Source organism: Schistocerca gregaria, chromosome 3, assembly GCF_023897955.1.
Source record: "Schistocerca gregaria isolate iqSchGreg1 chromosome 3, iqSchGreg1.2, whole genome shotgun sequence".
NCBI lineage: Eukaryota > Metazoa > Arthropoda > Insecta > Orthoptera > Acrididae > Schistocerca > Schistocerca gregaria.
The window spans coordinates 943,801,951-943,821,599 of NC_064922.1; the positions used below are offsets into that span (position 1 = coordinate 943,801,951).

At 40.1% G+C, this 19,649-nt stretch overlaps 1 protein-coding gene across 1 annotated transcript in view; it reads left to right on the top strand.

The window, feature by feature from the left end:
- Positions 1–19,649, top strand: part of LOC126355869 (solute carrier family 22 member 7-like) — a 349,916-nt gene that overhangs the window by 183,301 nt on the left and 146,966 nt on the right. Inside the window, exon 3 of the mRNA XM_050006368.1 lies at positions 6,885–7,144. Coding sequence (XP_049862325.1) covers positions 6,885–7,144 — 260 coding nt within the window. The remainder of the gene's footprint in view (positions 1–6,884; positions 7,145–19,649) is intronic.

Consider the following 19,649-nt stretch of genomic DNA (forward strand, 5'->3'; position numbering starts at 1 on the left):
GAACAAAATCGGATAATAACTAATATTGATTATTTAGATTCGTAGAGGGTATGAATCTTCATATCGTCTGAATGTTACCCTATGCAGTTCTTACAATGTCATCTCGTAGGTATTTGCTGCGTTACGTACTATCGCATGTTTTTGAGTTGTCTTTATCGACGGTGACTGTGCATTGCCGTCACACACCCACGGAAGTTACCGTATGTACTTTCACTTAAGGGGTCAGCAGGTTCTTGAACAAAATATACATTAATAAATGCTCGCGCTATTCAAACTCAATATTAGCCTCCTAATTCCTGTTCACATACAATGTAGCACAGTCGCTACACTTGTAACCACTTTCGTGTTGTCAACACATGTCTCCTTCCAAGACTGGTTCATTTAGCACTATTAACCAAAAAGAATCGCTACAGTACTCACTTAAAGAAGAAGCAGCAAAGGAAAATAATAGTTCCATACTAAGACAGGTACAGACACATTATATTGTGAACTGTCTCTGCATTGTGAGTCTACGAACATGTGCAACAATGTATGTTTACGATTGGAAGCTGAAAGTGGGGAAAGTTGGATCAAGGCATACAGTGATGACGGAACCCGCTGTTAATGGTTGCTGTGTGCCTGAGGGAGGGATGGACAGTTCGCTAGTCGAAGCGGTAAACACTCTACGTGAGGTCACTAATCCGAGTAATAGGCCTATTTGTAAAGTTCCTTAACCCAAATGCTCTGTTCACTTGTGCGTTGATCGTAGCAACATGAGTTCTCTCTTTGACACGCTATTGCAGCAAGACGTTTCATCAACCAGTATCCTGTGGGAAGATAGGCATTGCCCAAAACGACAGCAAATAAAGCTATTGATTCTTCAGCTATCGACGACCTCAAAAAATTTACATTATTCCAGTGAAAAAATCCATAGTTACTTGCATATCGTGGTATATAAGAAAGATTGGAATATTAAAAACATGGAAACATAGTGCCCTCTTTGCATGTTATTATTTTCTAACATCTAGATTTGATGTTTCAAGTCGTTTACGAAGTACGATGGCTGGCCAGGGTGGCAGAGCGGTTCTAGGCGCTATAGTCTGGAACCGCGCGACCGCTACGGTCGCAGGTTCGAATCCTGCCTCGGGCATGGATGTGTGTAATGTCCTTAGGTTAGTTAGGTTTAAGTTGTTTATACTTTTTGTACACTATACTACCACCATCAGTGTATGTGAGTATCGCTATCCTTTAACTCACCTCAGGGTATAACACAAAGAATATGGATAACTCAGAATTAACCAAGTAATACACATTTATTAAAACAATTTACACTGGAATACTTGTCATTGAGTGATGGAGGATTTGTAGCTGCGTAACGTAAGTTCTGTATGATAGCCTAACCTCAGACAGTGAAAGAGAACTATATATCTATACATGGCCAGATAGTAGGAAAATATTCCTCACACACGGAAGAATAAGACTTGTTTTGTGAACATGGGTCTGAGAACACTTTGTTTACATGTTAAAGCTCATTTTCTACTTTCCTTCATAATCATACTAAACATGAGAAACACATAGAAAGAGAACATACCAATACAAAACAAACGTTTTCTTTCACGAAATCTGCAAAGCAGTGTCTTGGTTATGTGTAGGCAGAATGTGCAGTAAGTTTTTGTTCTTAGAAACGTGGCCAGTGTTGTTGTTCCAATTGAACGACAGTAATGTTGACAAGTGACTAACATCATAGCTTGTGTTGATATGCGAGTAACTGCATAGCTTCACTAGCACCACGTTCATAACGTCAGATGTTTTGTGCTCATACTGGGCTGTTTAGGCACATCGCATCAGCTATTCAGTTTTGACCCCAGACAACGCAAGGATGTAGAATCGACTATTTGGTATTCATCATGAACTTAGTTTCTGGAAAAGTACAATGGAAATGAACTCAAATGAAGAGTTAGCAGATACCCATTTGCTGTACGGATTAGCAGACGTAATGACTGTGGAGCTCAATGTTTTTCTCGGGAGGGATTTGCTGAGTGACAATGTCCTGACTGGAGGACATGTTAAGCAATGGGTCTCAGGTTGCATGGGATGCTTAAGCCTCCTGCTCATGACTGCGGGAGGGCCAGAAGGACGAGGACACCTGAGCTGGATCTGGGACTCTTTCAGGCAGTTGAAAATACCACCAGTGTCAACAAAAGGCAGTTAGCTGCGACGAGTAGTGTTGACTACATGACTGTCTGCAGAGTGCTACATTGAGAATCTTTTGTATTAGTACCATGTATAGTGTGTGCAGGCACTATCAGCAGCATGATTTTCCTGCATGGGTGCACACCTGCTAATGCTTCAATCAGTAGCGTGTCAAACCTCACTTAATGGAAAAGAAGTAGTAGACCAAAGCAGGCGTCAGCGCATTTTGTTAGTGCGGGTTGCCTACCTCAGGGGCAAGTATGCACTCAGGGGGGAAACCTATTGTTCTCCTTTGATTGACAGGTACCTAATCTATTGTTCTGCGAAAAGGATACTTCATTTTGATTGACAGGCGCTTAACCTATTGCTCCCCTGCCCCCTCTCATTCCTGCCCCCCCCCCCTCAGGAAATCTCACCCCTCACTGCTACAGTTACACTTTCAGATCTAAGTTACTGGATAGCCCCGCTCACTCTTGTCAATTTGATTGACTACCTAATTAAATTGATAAATTAATTAAACTCTCCCCCTTTGGTAAGCTCTGTCCCCTTCCACACTCCCTCCTGGAAATTGGCAGGAAAAGAGACTCAGTTGATCAGTCATTTGGAGGGAATTTCGCTGCAGTGTGAGGAATATTCTTTAAACACTTTACACAATGTATAGAATATTATTTCATTATTTATGGTAGTGTATGGAATACAGTTTATTTGTTTAGTTAAAGAACTCGTCTGGAAATGGATTGCTGTGTATGGAATATATGGAAATTGGTGCAGAGGCAGCATCTCATAACAGGAAATTCAAGGGTATATTGTTTATTTATAAAACATTCAGTATGCGGGGGATGGATTTCTCTTGCTCATCATTCTCTGGTGTTTGTAAACATGTAGGTCATGTAAGAAATAATTACACGGGGCAAACATATCGCATAACCTAATGTTCGGCAGTGTACTCTGTGTGTTTTAAACTAACATTTGGCCCTTTGTCAACACTTAACCTATTATTCTGTTAAGTGATCTTCCATGTCACCCTAATTTCCTTAAACTATTGTGCCGCCCTTGGCACCAAATTAAGTAATTAGTTATGTCCTCCCACTATTTTCTTGTATACTTTACGAGTTTCACATGCTTTTTAATGCCACTTCTGGCAGAATAATCATGCTAGGAAGTCGGTAACACATATACTTGATCACTGTACTTACAGTTAAATGTTGCTATTGTGGCCTCAGTTGAATGACATTCGACAATGAGTGAAGTATTGGAAAAACACCCTGCTGATGGCGGTGGCTCTGCAGTAGAAATATCTGTACAGTTCTAATGACTTGACATAGCCTCGTGTTTTCTATCACAGTATTCCATGTCAAATCCATACCTACCTTACGACTGGACATAGTCACATGTCTAGTAATAAGGGAAGGACACATTTCATGTGGTGAATTGTGATTTCAACGCACTGAGGAGTACATCCGAACGTAAGTGGTGATAGATTCATTTCGTAAACAGCTGCATAAATAGCAATGCAAGTGTTCATCTGGACCTGCTATAGTGTACAAACAGGACAGGTAATACGGCTGTAACAATACGTCCCCTCGTCGGCACCCCTAAGTGCACCCTCGCATTTTCCTCGTTGTTCTATCGATAGTGATGTTGGTTACAGAAAACCAACCCACATCGGTGATGCCTTTCCAAGCCTTACATCGACAGAGCGGTATTCATCATCACGTAGTGCCAGATGCCTGTCCTTCATAAAACTTGTTCGAGAGAACATTGGCAGGATGCAGCATCTACCAGAAGCTCTGATTCGAAAGCTTTGTCAGATGATATCCTAGGACTGAGGAGAATTGAGACATATAGCTGGTGTGAGTATAGGCATACCATAACTTTTTGTGCACTGTACAGATATAAACGATAACTGCACTGTTTGTGTGAAATGTGTATATATTACAGTGTAATGTTACTGTGGCTTACGTTGTGGCATGACCAGCGAAACTGAGTGTGTGTCCTATCGTGAGGGATGTATAGATAGCACATTGATAACTGTGAGGGAATGAGACAGATTTTAACGAGATTATGGGCGTTATGGATACTTAAATTTGTTACATAACCACAGCCGTCAAGAGGACACATTACCTGTACATCGATTGGTGCCAGACTGCAGTGGCAATCGTAATATTTAATTGTAGTTATACCAGTAAGTATATTCTTGTGAGTCTTGTATGTATTTGATGATCTGTAGACAACTTTTGTGTGGTTTAACTGCCAGTGCAATATGGCGATGTGTACAAAACAATTTTTTTGCCTCTGAAAGTCTCGTCTGCAGAAAACAATGGTGAACGGTGCTACCACATCGCCAGTGGCAGTAGTTTGTCGACTAAATTCAGTGATGCATGGGCTGTCCCGTTAGGAGTGACAGGAAGAATGCACACTGTGATATTCTGAGAAGCATTGCAACATCTCTCTCGGCGCAGGACCCACAGTGCTGCTATGTGTCATTGCACCAGCAAGAGTGCCTAGGTACACATGTGTTTTGACAGGTATTTCTCAGGTCTCATGTATGAAAGAGATGCTGACGCCTCATGCTTGTGGGACCTGTATGGACACATGTGAGTGGCTCGGCAGTTGATGGCCGATGCACCCTGACCTCGTCGTCGGCGTCGGGTGGCAGGAAGTGTTTTTTTACTAGCAATCTTTTGTTTAAACTATATTCCATAGATTTTACTGGCCAACAGGATTCCGTGAATTAAAAAAACGACCACATACATGAGAAAAATATCGATTTAATTAATTTGCATAAATTTTATATATAAAAATAGTGTTAGCAGTGTAATAGTTAAGGGGAGGGAGTGTGTGAGTGGGTGACATGGAGCAGAACAGCAGGTTAAGTGCAGAACACTACATTAATTATTTTAAGTTTTATGTAAAATGCAGTACAATAGTTTAAGGGGGTAAGTGACAAATAAGAATGCGCCAGAAATGGCGTTCAAAAGCATCTGAGATTCGAAAAGTGTATCAGAAAATGGTTGTAGGACATAACTGAATACTTAATTTGGTATCATAGGCGGTACAATAGTTTAAGAAAATGAGGGTCACGTGGAAAAACCACTAAACAGAACAATATGTTAAGTGCTGGCAAAGGGCCAAGCAATAGGTTAAGGCACCTAGAGTACAGTGCCAAACACTAGGTTATGCAGCATGTTTCCCCATGTAATTACTTCTTACAAGACCTACATGTTTCCAGACACCAGAGAATGATGAGCAAGAGAAATCCATCCCCCACAAACTGAATGTTTTTATACTCTTGAATTTCCTGTTATGAGATCCTTCGTCTTCACCAATTTCCATCTATTCCATACACAGCAATCGATTTCCAGAATTTCCAGACAAATTCTTTAACCACACAAATAAACTGTATTCCGTAGACTGCCATGAATAATTAAATAATATACTATAAATTGTCTATGGTGTTTAAACAATATTCATCACGCTGCAACCAAGTTCCATCCAAATGACCGATCAACTCAGTCTCTTTTCATGCCAATTTCTGGGAGGGAGAGTGGAAGAGGACAGAGCTTACAAGAGGGGGGAGGTTAATTAATTGATCAATTTAATTAGGTAGTCAATCAAATTGATAAGAGTGAGAGGGGTATTCATAACTCAGATCTGAAAAGTGTACCTGTAGCAGCGAGGGCGAGGTTTCCTGAGGGGGGACAGGAGTTGAAGGGGGTGGGGGAACAATAGGTTAAATTCCTGTCAATCAAAATGAATGATCCTTTTAGTAGAACAATAGGTTAAGTACCTGTCAATCAAAGGAGAACAATAAGTTTGCCCCTGAGTGCATTCCTGCCTCTCAGGTAGGCAACCTGCACTAACAAAATGCGTTGATGGCTGCTTTCCTCTACTACTCAAATGTACTGTTCACTAATGAGGCTTCACTTCAACATGCTAAAAGTTACTACAGCTTTAGGAGACTATTGTAAATGGTGAAGGAGGATTTATTATTGATGACTGAAGTCTCTGTTATATGTATCTGTTGTGTTCATTAAAGTTACAGAAAAATGCTATGAACTTATGCATCAACCTAATAGCTGCTTGCATTAGGGCCAGAGTTGGACCATTGAAGCATCCAGTTTCTCTGAAATTCTCATGACCTGTTTGCTTGCAGTCTGCACATGTACACCATACCTACTAATATCCATCCCATTTGGATAATTTCTCCATGGTGCGTCATTTCTTAATTTTCTTTTCTTTTTTTTTTTTGGTCCTAGAGTGTATTGCTGCACAGTCGTTGTTAATCTCGAAATAGTAATGACATAACGCTGAACTCACAGAGCTTATATGCTACTGGATGCAGTAGTAAGAAACCACGAATTGTAAGAGGAAACAGCAATAAAATTTACTGAGCGATTATACACAAAAATAAAAAACTTAAATAAATAAAACTGATTGAAATATTTCGAAATAAATTAGGGTCAATGAGACTGCTAACTTTTGCTGCTGTGGTAATTGTAAACAGGACCAGATAACTCTACAGACACAAAAAAAACTATTTCCCACATGCTCTACCAGCAGACTATGGCACTCGCTGCCTGATACTGCAGGTAAGTAAGTTTTATAGGCACAAACAAAAAGTAAATGTCTACCTGTCTTGCAGGGGACTCATTACTGCTCCCTGTCAGTGAGGGCGTTAGTAACACCGGCGTTCCGTTATTCATTTTCAGGAGAGGACTGGAATCCCAGAATGCAACACAAAAACAAAGGCCTCTCCAGCATTCGAGGAGGTCCTGGACGCCATTGGGTCCAGGGGGAAGTTCCAGATCAGACTAAACATCGTCTTCGTTTGCTTTGCCTCCTGCTTCGACCTGATGAGTGTCAACATGTTCTACCTGGCTATGCAGACTCCAGATCACTGGTGCTACGTGCCTGGCAGGGAATTTTCCAACCTTTCGATTGAGGAGTGGAAGAACCTCACCATACCGAGGTTTGTTGTGGTAAATGTTTTAGCTTTCATCGATCGAATGTTCCGTCGGTTCTTGGTAGAATCTTTAAGACTTTATGGATGAAAACTCAATACTTATGTAATATTATATAGTATTTATTATTTATTTCACAACTCTGTTTTTGCCTTTTATGCAATCATCAGGTACAAAGGTATGTGGTGCAGTGAAGTTTTATTGGATATTTTAAACTAGTACATCTGCAGAGTATCTCAATTTCCCGAAATGAAAAATGTTAACGTTAGATTTAAGAGTAAAACAAGAGGGACCGTTTCAGTGTAAATGCGATATAAGATTATGTAACTAAGATAAAATAAAGAACGAAGGACGAACATTCTTCAAGTAAATGCAATTAATGAACGTATGTCCATCAGACCAAGATTAGTGCTGAATGACAAGGCGCAGCTCCCTTAGCCGCCACTTCTAACTGCAGATGCTACTCATAATCCCATCCAGGCCATGTTGTACATTCCTCCCCTTACTCGCACGCCCCGTTTTCCTCTATTTCAGTTACTATAATTTCTCATGTTGTATGAAAAAAAATACATTGCGTAATCACATATGACTGGCTCACCTTCTTAATTTCTTTAATACAACTTGTCTGTTTGTAACGTAGGAGCTATTAAAGACAAAATAATTTTTTTCAGCCACATCTTTGGAATATGTTAACGAATTTTACTGTTGAATTTATTTTCTTCTAAGAACAACTGTTGTATTTGTATATAGCTAATGTGTAACATGTTTTACCTTGGTTAAATGGTTGTACATCGCATTTACACTGAAATAATTCCTGATGTTTTATTCCTAAACCTAACTTCGGAAGTGGAGATAAATTTGTAGATGCACTAGTTTAAAGTACTTGATCCAACAAAATTTCACTGTATCACATACTTTAACTTTGTACCTGATGATCACGTAACAGCTGGAAACCGATTTGAGAAATAAATAATGTATGTTGTAGGATATTACACCACCGTTGTGTATATTGTCATTCAAATTTTGGCTTTCATCTACTACAGTTGGCTGTTAATTCCATGGTAGGTGAAACACAGTAAGTACAGCTTATTATAGGTGTGACCAATCCTGGTTTAACGTTATGAATATGTAGCGTAATATGTAGCGTAATCAGAAAACGTTGCACTTTCAATATTAAAAAGTAATATACTGTTGGCGAAGCTTGCTTACTGAAACACGGAACATGTGCAAAGGGTACAACTACTTTCAGAGTCAGATCTCGGAGAAAAATCTATCAGAAAATCCAGAGAAGTTACGGTTCTATGACGTTTGGATACAGATCTTCCGCCTAGTTCTTCACACAACAGTCTTGTGCCAAAAATGAAAACAGCAGACAGAAAGTGGGAACATTAATCTCCAAATTTAAAAATGAGTTCACCTGTAAGGATACTTCTAATGTCACGTTGTCTGACCATCGTACACACAAAAACAAGCACTACCAGTACTGAAAAGCAGTTTAGACCATTCATTGCGAAGACTGCTCCAGGAAAATTTCTATTACAAACAACGTTATGCGGAGGCTAACTATACCTCAGAGTTATTGTGAATAATAATAACAATACTCAAAACTCAACAGCCATTCAAATTATAATAATTAAAAAGTCAAGAATGGTGGGGTTCACCATTGTTCCACTCCTCATCGGCGATTCGGCGATTCGGCGTACATCCCTCAGAGTGGTTGGTGAGTCACGTCGTCCATAAACAGCCCTTTTCAATCTATCCCAGGCATGTTCGATAGGGTTCATGCCTGGAAAACTTGCTGGTCACTCTAGTCGAGCGATGTAGTTATCCTGAAGGAAGTCATTCACATGATGTGCACTATAGGACCTCGAATTGTCGTCCATGAAGACGAATGCCTCGCCAATATGCTGCTGATAAGGCTGCAATATCCGTCGGAGGGCGATATTCACGTATCGTAGTGTAATATAAACACTTGTTGCAAAAATGGCGTAAATAACAAACCGCGGATTCGTTGGAATCGGTAACTGGAAATGAGCGATACAGCTTTAATTCTAGTTAGCGGTTCCAACATTTGTTACATTTTTTAAATTTCCATTACTTGTGTACTGGCGTTTCTTTTACGATGTCTGTGTCGGTTTCTCCACATTTCATGCTCCTGTTCTTTTTTTATTTTTGATTTACGTTATTATTTATTTCATGTTTCCCGTTGTTGCGTTACATTTTAATTTCTTCCAACCCCTAAACCCCCACTTTCCCGCAGTAGTCTTGTTAATTCGATAATTATTTGATAATAAATTAACGCTATTTCGCAATATCACGACTTCAGAAAGTGATCTACTGTAATGGATTTACAAGTTCTCTGTACTTTTCTCTCTCACATAAATTACAATAATAATTTATTTCAGACAAGTGTGTTCCTCTTGTTTTATTCTTATTCACTTCCATTACCTTCACATGTTTTCGACATAATTCATGGCTGAGTAATTAGTCATGTCAACTGTGATTATAATTTTATCGTATGCTACATTCGTTTGTTTACGAATGTGATAGTTGCTTTCAAAGAATGTCCCTGTGTAGAGTCTTTGCCTTAGGTATGACGTCATTGCTCAAGGCCGACGGGTGACATCGGGCATTAAAATTAATCCAAAATTTCATGTCAGCACAAGAGGGAATTGCATGAGTACCCAAAGTATATTACTGATGCGAATTTTATTGAGTATGTCAAAAGATTTAAAAAATTGTCAGAAATTATTTAAAATGTAAAAAAACTGCAAATCTTTTGTTATTACCAACAAGCTGCGATAAAGTATTATTAATTTACTCTTTCTATAAAATTAACAACTCCTTAGGATAAACTGTGGTTTTATACAGTTGTAAATAAAATCAAGAAAAGTAGCTTACTTTAAACTGACAATATTACGTCATGTTATGTAAACATAATCTGCAGCAAGATAAATAAACACACATCTTACAAATATAATTTCATGACCACCGCTCTGTGAGCACATCTATTTTCAAAACAAAGAAAAAAGCATTTTACTTACATTATACAAGTAGCATCTCGATTTTGTTGCTCAATCTTTACGCCTTGAATTCACAAGCCACCTTTTGCGCCGATCCATATCTGAAGGAAACCAATAAAACTTATAGCGACCATTTCTGCTATTATTTGAGCAATTTGGAGCTGCACACTCAACCGTTTGACGCTGTGGAACAATAAAATTAAGCAGAATTCGTTGATTCACTTTCGTACGCTACGCGAAGCACACAACACTGTCTTCGGATTGGTATTCAAAATAGCAAATTGTTCAGCTCGGTATATCCAGTGCTTTATCTCTGACAATGACGTCACTCTCCGCGCTGCCGAGTGAGGCGACTGTCTATACTGCGGTGGGGCGGGGAACGACATTACAGTCTGTCAGTCCAGGTTTTTCAGCATCTCAATGACCCTGTCGGATGAGCCGTTGGTCGAACAAACCTGTGACCATTTGCGCTGCCCTATTTCCTTACATTTGATAACACCTGTAGTCATATTTCGTATAGGCCCTACTCAGTTGAACAATATTCTGGACATACGAATGTTTTGTAAGCAGTCTCATTTGTATCCCCGATGAATCTTCCCAGTATCATACGAATGAACCAATGTATACCACATGGTTCACATACGACTGAGGTTTTGTTGTCATTCCATTTGTATTTATTTGTACTGTAGTCGTAGGATTGGACTATTTGCGTTTTGTGAAAATCAAAAATTTACGTTTCTGTACCTTTATAGCAAGTTGTTAGTCTTTGCACGGTCTTGAAATCTTATTAAGATCTGACTAGGGATAGTGGTTATCGAAATAACCGGTTTTCGATTATATCGGTTTTTTCCACGCAGTTTAACCTATTAAAACCGCTGAAAATAACCAGTTTCTGAAATTACCGAATTTCGGTATTTTATTCCTATTATTTCCTGTAATAAATGTAGATATCGAAGAAAGATTGAGAAATTTTGACGTTTTCCAAAATAACCAACATTCGAAACCAGTGCAAATTGTGCGAATAAAAATTACTCCATTTTAAAAAATGTTTATTTAAAAACAAAAAATTCTAGCACTGCTTCTATGGGTAACAGATATTTCGATTTTTTACTCGGTTATTAGTGAAAAATAAAAAAGGGCTGTGATAACAGAGACCAAAGAAATACCAAAAAATACTGGTTATCCAAAACTAAAATACCGGGATCAGTTATAACTGGTCCGTTTTTCCCATACCTAGCTCTGACTGTTCGTGCAGTTTTTTTCATTACAGATAAACGAATCACTTACAAAAGATATGAAGTTACTATTTATATCGTCTTCCAGGTCGCGAATATATTGTGCCAATGGCAGCAGATAATTCAGAGGGTGTGGAGTTAAATGGAAATATTAAGATATTAGGGTATGCAGATGATCTAAACATCATTAGCGATAGGAAAGAATCTATAACAGCAAATGCGAATGCGTTAATCAAGGCTAGTGAAGATGTAGGTCTAAGGATAAGTGAAGACAAAACTAAATACCTGGTTACTATTAGAATGCCAACAGCAGTAGATCAGGAAATGTTAAGAGTTGCAGACATGCAGTTTGAAAAAGTAAACACATTTAAGTATCTAGGCGTGGACATTACTTCGAGAAATGAGTTTGAATCCGAACTGAAGAAGAGATTACGGGCGGGAAATGCGTGCTACTTCTCACTGAAGAGATTACTTTCATCACGGGTATTGTCTAGGAATTTAAAGATTAGAATATACAAAACTATTATTCCACCAGTTATGCTGTATGGGTGTGAGACTTGGTCTCTCACTGTGCAAAATGAAAAGCCGTGTCGAGTATTTGAAAAAAAAAAAAAAAAAAAAATTGAGGAAAATTTTCGGAGCAAAAAGGGATGACATTAGCGGAGAGTAGCTAAAACTGCATAACTAAGAGCTTCACGAACTCTATTCAAGCCCTGACATAATCAGTATTATTAAATCACGTAGGCGGCGATGGGTGGGTCACGTAGCTCGAATGGATGAGGGCAGGGCAGCGCGCAGAGTACTGGTAGGGCACCTAGAGGGAGAACGTCCTGTGGGGAGACCGAGGCGTAGAGGGCAGGACAATGTGAAGGCTGATTTGAGGGGCCTAGGTACTGAAGGCGAATGGAAGGAAATAGCCCAAGACGGGGACAGATGGCGAAAATACGTTGCTGCGGTAATGGACTCTCGAGTCCGGTATGACCAGTGAGCGAGTGTGAGGTCGCGAATATACAACAAGAATAGCAAGGGACTCAACGCATTTCCTTGAGCACAACTGGAGGTACTGCTACTCTGTGTATGATTCTCCGTCCAAGACAACATCCAGAGACCCGACTATCAAGAAATCCTCAATGCAGTGACCAATTTCGTCCGATATTCTATTTCATTTTTGGTGTACTTGCTTGAGTAGGCTATGACGTGATACTGAGTCAGATTCTTGGAGGAAACAAAGAATTACAGACCAACATTACTGAAGTCCGCCTGTCCCGTAGGCCAGAGCTCATTATGAGCAGGAACATTGTGATTGTCCTGGAGAAACAGAAAACAGAAGCTTACCTCCACACTCAATTCCTATGATGATGAGGGAGTGATGGGAGCAAGTCAGATACCATTTTCACGAGAATACACCGTGCGGAGTAGAAAAAGAAGATTAGGATTTTACATCATGACGGAACAAGCTCGCCAGAGCTACTAGGGTAGGGGAATAAACGATTTAATTAAACCAGGGTCCGATTGAGGTGGTGCACTGATGACACATAGCACTCGTACAAAGGGCGTTCAAAACGTTTTGCACAGTCGTCTCTATTTTTTTTATTTTTTGCAGGAAGAGAATGAAATTTTTTGTGAACATACTTGGAACATTTAGCTATACATTGAGCCTACTTAATGTAGCCTCCATCAGCTGTGACACATCTGGCCCAACCTTCTTTCCATGATGTAAATACACGTTGGTAAAATTCTGGGTATTGACTTTTACACCATCGCTTGACGCAGGAAATAAGGCCTATCTCACTATCAAATGTTTTACCCCTCAGGTGGGCCTTCAGACGACCAAAGAGGTAAAAATCATAAGGAGAGAAGTCCAGACTCTATGGAGGACGAGGAACAATTTTCCAACCCATTTCTCTGATTTAATCCAGCGTCATAAGGGCTCTATGGGGTTTGGTATTGTCATGGTGTAGTCTGACGAGCTGACCCTGAAGCTGTAGTCTGTGGGTCTTGATGGCACGTCGCAGCTTGTCCAATGACAAACAGTAACGGTCCCAGTTAATTGTGCAGCCAGATTCCAAAAGGTCAATGAAAATGACACCACACTGATCCCAGAAGAAGGAGGCCATCGCCTTTCGGCCTGCTGTTCGTGAAAGTCTTGGTTTCTTCCTCTGAGGGGAACCCGGATGACGCCACTCCATGGATTGGATCTTGCTCTCAGGTTCGGACAGAAACAACCATATTTCATCCTGGGTAACACTGTTTCCACTCTTCAGTGAATGTCTTCATGAGGCCCTCGCACACATTTTTCCTCATTTCTCTTGTCAGTAATCTAGGCACCCAACGTGCACAGATTTTTCTGTACCCTAGTGACTGTACCAGTGATATCACACTACCCAATGACAAATGAGTCATTTCAGCAAGCTGTCGTGTCGTCACACATCTGTCATTTTGGATGATTTGATCAATGGTCTCCTTATTCACATCACTCACTGCCATCGATGGTCTAACGGATTTTGGATTGTCCAGTAGTGAGAAATCACCTCCTTCAAACCTCTGCAACCACCGCTGGATACTGCTGCGATCCACTGTGTGCTCCCCATAAACATGGAGCATCTTCCTGTGAATCGATGTGACAGAGTCATCGTCCTTCTTGAATAGGAACTCCATCACCGACCGTTGTCGCAACCTGACACCTGACACCTACTCCACGGTCCATTATGGCGCATCTGTAAATAAAAGAAAATGCTTTTATACACAAACTTTCAGCTAGGTGTTCCAAGCACGTTCACAAAAATAATTAATTCTCCTACTGAAAAAAAAATAGACTGTGCAAAACGTTTTGAACGCCCTTCGTATTTGGGAAGACTGACCTCCGCCCGGTAATACAAATTAAGGTTACCTGTGATTTCCGTAATTCACCCAAGACAAAATTTGGGATCGTTCGTTTGGATGGCTAAGCCTGATTTCATTTCCTTTTCTTCCATAATACGATTAATCACTACGCCTCTAACATCCTTGTCGACAACAAAAAGTTAAACCATCTGATCTTCTTCCAAGAAGCTGATAGCTGGATGGGAATTTGAACCTTCGCCATGTCATGCAACTGTTGTTCTTGTGGTCTTCAGTCCAACGACCGATTTGATGCCGCCCCCCCCACCCCCCCCTCCCCCCATCCCACTCTATCCTGTGCAAGCCTCTTCGTCGCCGAGTAACTGCTGCAAGTCACATCCTTCTAATTCTGCTTACTGTATTCATCTCTGGATCTCTCTTTACCGTTTTTATCCTGGACGCTTCCCTCCAGTGCTAAATTGGTGATCACTTAATGCCTCAGAAATTGTCCTACCAACCGATCCCTACTTCTAGTCAGGTTATACAATACATTTCTCTTCTCCCGAATTCTATTCAGTACCTCCTCAGTAGTTACTTGATCTACCCACCCAATCTTCAGCATTCTTCTGTAGCACCACATCTCCAAAGCATCTACTCTCCTCTTGTCTAAACTATTTATAATCTGTTTCGCTTCCATACATGGCTACACTCTATACAAATACTTTCAGAAAGGACTTCCTGACACTTAAATCTGCACTCTATATTAACAAATTTCTCTTTTCCAGAAACGATTTTCATGCCATTGCCAGTCTACACTTTATATCCCTCCTACTTCGACCATCATCAGTTACTTTAAGTGTCACATTTCCTAATCTAATTCCTTCAGCATCATCTGATGTAATTCGACTACATTTCCTTATCCCTGTTTTGCTTTTGTTGATGTTCATCTTACACCCTTCTTTCAAGACACTGTCTATTCCGTTCTACTGCTCTTCCAAGCCCTTAGCTGTCTCTGACAGAATTACAATGTCATCGGCAAACCTCAAAGTTTTAATTTCTTCTCCCTGGACTTTAATACCTACTCCAAAATTTTCTTTTGTTTCTTTTACTGCTTGCTCAATATACAGATTGAATAACATCGGGGGTAGGCTACAATTCTGTCTCAGTCGCTTCTCAACCACTGCTTCCCTTTCGTGCCCCTCGACTGTTACAACTGCTGTCTGATTTCTGTACAAATTTTAAATATCTTTTCGCACTCTATATTTTACCCTGCCATCTTTAGAATTTCAATGAGAGTATTCCAGCTAGTATTGACAAAAGCTTTCTCTAAGTCTACAAATGCTATAAACGTAGGTAGGTTTATCTTTCTTTAACTTAGCTTCTATGAGCAGTCGAATGCAACTACAAAGCGCTAAACGTTCCACTACCTAGAGCAGTGTTCAGTCGGGAACCACTTCATGAGGAAACAAACAATTACAAAATGTCAAGAATTACGCTTTCAGTGATTTTCCTTTTTTTTTTATCTTGCTTTTGACTTCAGACAACAACTTCAGACGCGCACCAGTCGGTGACGTTGACAAGAAGGAAGATATCGCTAAGTGGCATTGTTGACGTAAGGATTCCGCTAGTGGCCCGAGAAAATTTCGAGAAAACCTATTATTCTAGCCCCCAGTAGAGTCCAAGGCTAAACGCAATATAGATATGAAAGCAAAATTGACTGTGACGTTCCTTATCAATAAATGTCGAATAGTAGTTGTTCATCTTATATGACGTTATTTGAGGAAAGACGCTTTTCAGAAAGAATCAGGGGAGCTTCAGCAAAAAACATTCAGCTGAAAGTAGCTCACCTTCGTATGGCTGTGAAACTAGTGCCACAGCTGATTTTATTCACACAGATTTCTGAAGGGAGTTCGGAACCGGACCATACGGTCGGCTACGAACCAAAATGTAGCCTTAAGGAGTATACTCACAAAGATGCGACTGGTCGAAGAATTTTTAATTAATAGAAGTCAATACGTTGTATTGGACCGTGAAAGTTTAACAGAAGGTAAAGTGGTATTAGGTGTCCATAAGGAAGCGTAAGAAAACCATTAATACTATCTAAGCCATGATACTTGACATTCAGAAGCCTTTCGATACAGTTCGATACAGACATCTAACGAACAAAATATGAGTGTGCGGAATGTCACGGTAGCGCCACCTATCACGAATAGACAAGAATGGTTGATTTAAATATGCATAATTTTTCGCGTGTAATCTGAATTTTTTTGTCATCAATCTTCTGACTGGTCTGATGGGGCCCACCATTAATTCCTCGTCTTAGGCAACTTCTTCATCTCAGAGTAGCAGCTGCAAGCTACGGCCTCCATTATTTAATGGATGTATTCCAGTCTCTGGCTTCCTCTACTACAGCTCTCTCTGCCAATATGGAAATCACTACCTGATGTCTTAACAGATGTCCTATCATCCTGTCTATTTTCCTTCTCAGTGTTTTCCACATATTCCTTTCCTCTCCAATTCTGCGCAGAACGTCTTCATTACTTATCTTATCAGTCCACCTAATTTTCAACGTTCGTCCATAGCACCACATCTGAAATGCTTCGATTCTCTTCCGTTCCTTGTTCCACTACGATACAATGCTGTACTCCAGACGTACATTCTCGCATATTTCTTTCTCAAATTACGGCCTATGTTTGATACTCGTAGTCTTCTCTTAGTCAGGAATGTCCTTAATTCCTTAACTTCATCTACTTCATGATCATCAATCCTGATGTTAAGTTTCTCGTTGTTCTCATTTCTGCTACTTCTCATTAATTTCGTCTTTCTTCAGTTGACTCTCAATCCATATTCTGCACTCATTGCATTCAAAAGATCATATAATTCACCTTTACTCTCACTGAGTATAGCAATGTCATCATAGGCATCCTCTCACGTTCAATTTTTAATTCCACTCCTGCACCTTTCTTTTATTTTCATAATTGTTTTTTCGATGTACAGATTGAACAGTAGGGGCGGGGCGAAAGACTACATCCCTGCCTTACACCTTTTTAATCACAGCGTTTAGGTCGTGGTCGTCCACTCATGTTATTCCCTCTTGACTATTGTCCATATTGTATATTACGCACCTCTCCCTACAACTTACCCCTATTTTCTTCAGAATTTCGAACATTTTGCACCATTTTACATTACTGAACGTTTTTTCTAGATCAACAAATCCGAAGAATCTGTCTTGATTGTTCTTTAGTCTTACTTCCATTATCAATTGCAACGTCAGAATTGGTTCTCTGGTTTCTTTAGCTTCCCTTAAGTCAAACTGATAGTCATGAAATACATCTTCAGTTTTCTTTTCCATTCTTTTATATATTATTGATGTCAGTAACTTGGGTTCATGACCTGTTGAGCTGATTGGACCATAATTCTCGCACTTCTGAGCTGGTGCAGTTTTACTAGTAGTATGGATGATATTTTTCCGAAAGTCAGGTGGTATGTCGCCAGTCTCATACATTCTACACACAAACGTGAATAGTCGTTTTGTTGCCACTTCCCGCGAAGATTTTAGAAATTCTGATGGAATGTTATCTATCCCTTCTGCCTTATTTGATCTTAAGTCCTCCAAACATCTCTTAATTTCTGATTCTAATATTGGATTCCCTGTCTCTTCGAAATGGACTCCTGTTTCTTCTTCTATCAGGACAAATCTTCCCTCTCAGAGCGGCCTTCAGTGAACTATTTCCACATACCCGCACTCGCCTCTACATTTAACCGTGGAATGTTACCACCCTTGTTTTTAATTTCACAAAAGATTGTTTTGACTTTCCTGTGCTGAGTCAGTCTTTCCGACAATCATTTCTTTTTCGATTTCTTCACATTTTTCATGCATCCATTTCGTCTTCACTTCCCTACACTTTCTATTTATTTCATTCCTCAGCGACTTGTATTTCTGTATTCTTGAATTTCCCTCAACTTTTTTGTACTTCCTTCTTTCACCGATCAACTGAAGTATTTCTTCTGATACCCTTGGTTTCTTTGCATTACCTTTTTTGTACCTAGGTTTTTTTCCTTTCAGCTTCTGTGATTGCCAATTTTAGAGATGTCCATTCCTCTTCAATTGTACTGCCTGCTGATCTATTCCTTATTGTTGTATCTATCGCCTGAGAGAACTTCAAGCGTATGTTGTCATTCCTTAGTAGTTCCGTATCCCACTTCTTTGCGTGTTGATTCTTCCTGACCAATCTCGTAAACTTCAGGCTACTCTTCATCAGTACTACATCGTGATCTGAGTCTATACCTGCTTCTGAGGAAGTCCTACAATCCAGTATCTGATTTCGGAATCTCTGTCTGACCACGATGTAATCTAACTGAAATCTTCCCGTATAACCCAGCCTTTCCCAAGTATATCGCCACCTCTCGTGATCCTTCAACAGAGTATTCGCTGTTAGTAGCAGACACTTAGGACAGAACTCAATAAGTCTTTCTCCTACCTCATTCCTTGTCCAAAACCCATATTCTACTGTAACCTTTTCTTCTACTCTTTTCCCTACAACTCCATTCCAGTCCCCCATGATTATTAGATTTTCACCCTCCTTTCCGCACTGTATCATCCTTCCAATATCCACATATACTTTCTACATATCTTCACCTTCAACTTGCGACGTTGATATGTATACTGGAACTACGGTTGTTGGTGTTGGTTTACTGTGGACTCTGGTAAGAACAACCCTATCACTGAACTGTTCACAGTAAAACGCTCTGTGCCCTACCGTCCTATTCATAACGAAACCTATTCCCATTAAACCATTTTCTGCTGCTTCATATTACCCTACACTCATCTGACCAGAAATCCTTGCGTTATTTTCATTTCACTTTACTGATCACTCCTAGATCTAGATTGAGTCTTTGCAATTTCCTTTTCAAATTTTCTAGCTTCCCTACCACGTCCAAACTTCTTAAAATCCACGCACCGACTAGTAGAACATTATCCTTTCGTCAGTTATTGAATCTTTTTCTCACGGTCACCTCTCTCTATGCAGTCCCCTCCCAGAGACCCGAATGTGGGACTACTCCGGAGTCTTTTGCCACTGGAGAGATCATCATGATCCTTTTTAATTACAGGCCACATGTCCTATGGATACATGTCATGTGTCTCTAATGCAGTGGTTTCAATCGCCTACCTCATCCTCATGCCGTTGATCACTGCTGATTCTCCTCTTTTAGAGGAAGTTTCCTATCCCAAAGCCAGGAGGGTGCCCTGAACCTCTGTCTGATCCTCCGGCTCTGTTCACAAGGCCGTTGGGAGAAGGAGGGTGACTTCTTATGCCGTAAGTCTTCAGTCGCCAATGCTGATTATTAATCAAAATTTAAACGGTGGCGAGTTTCGCATAAGGGACCGAGGACGTTGTGGTTACTAATCTAAGACGCTACTCCTACACCACGGG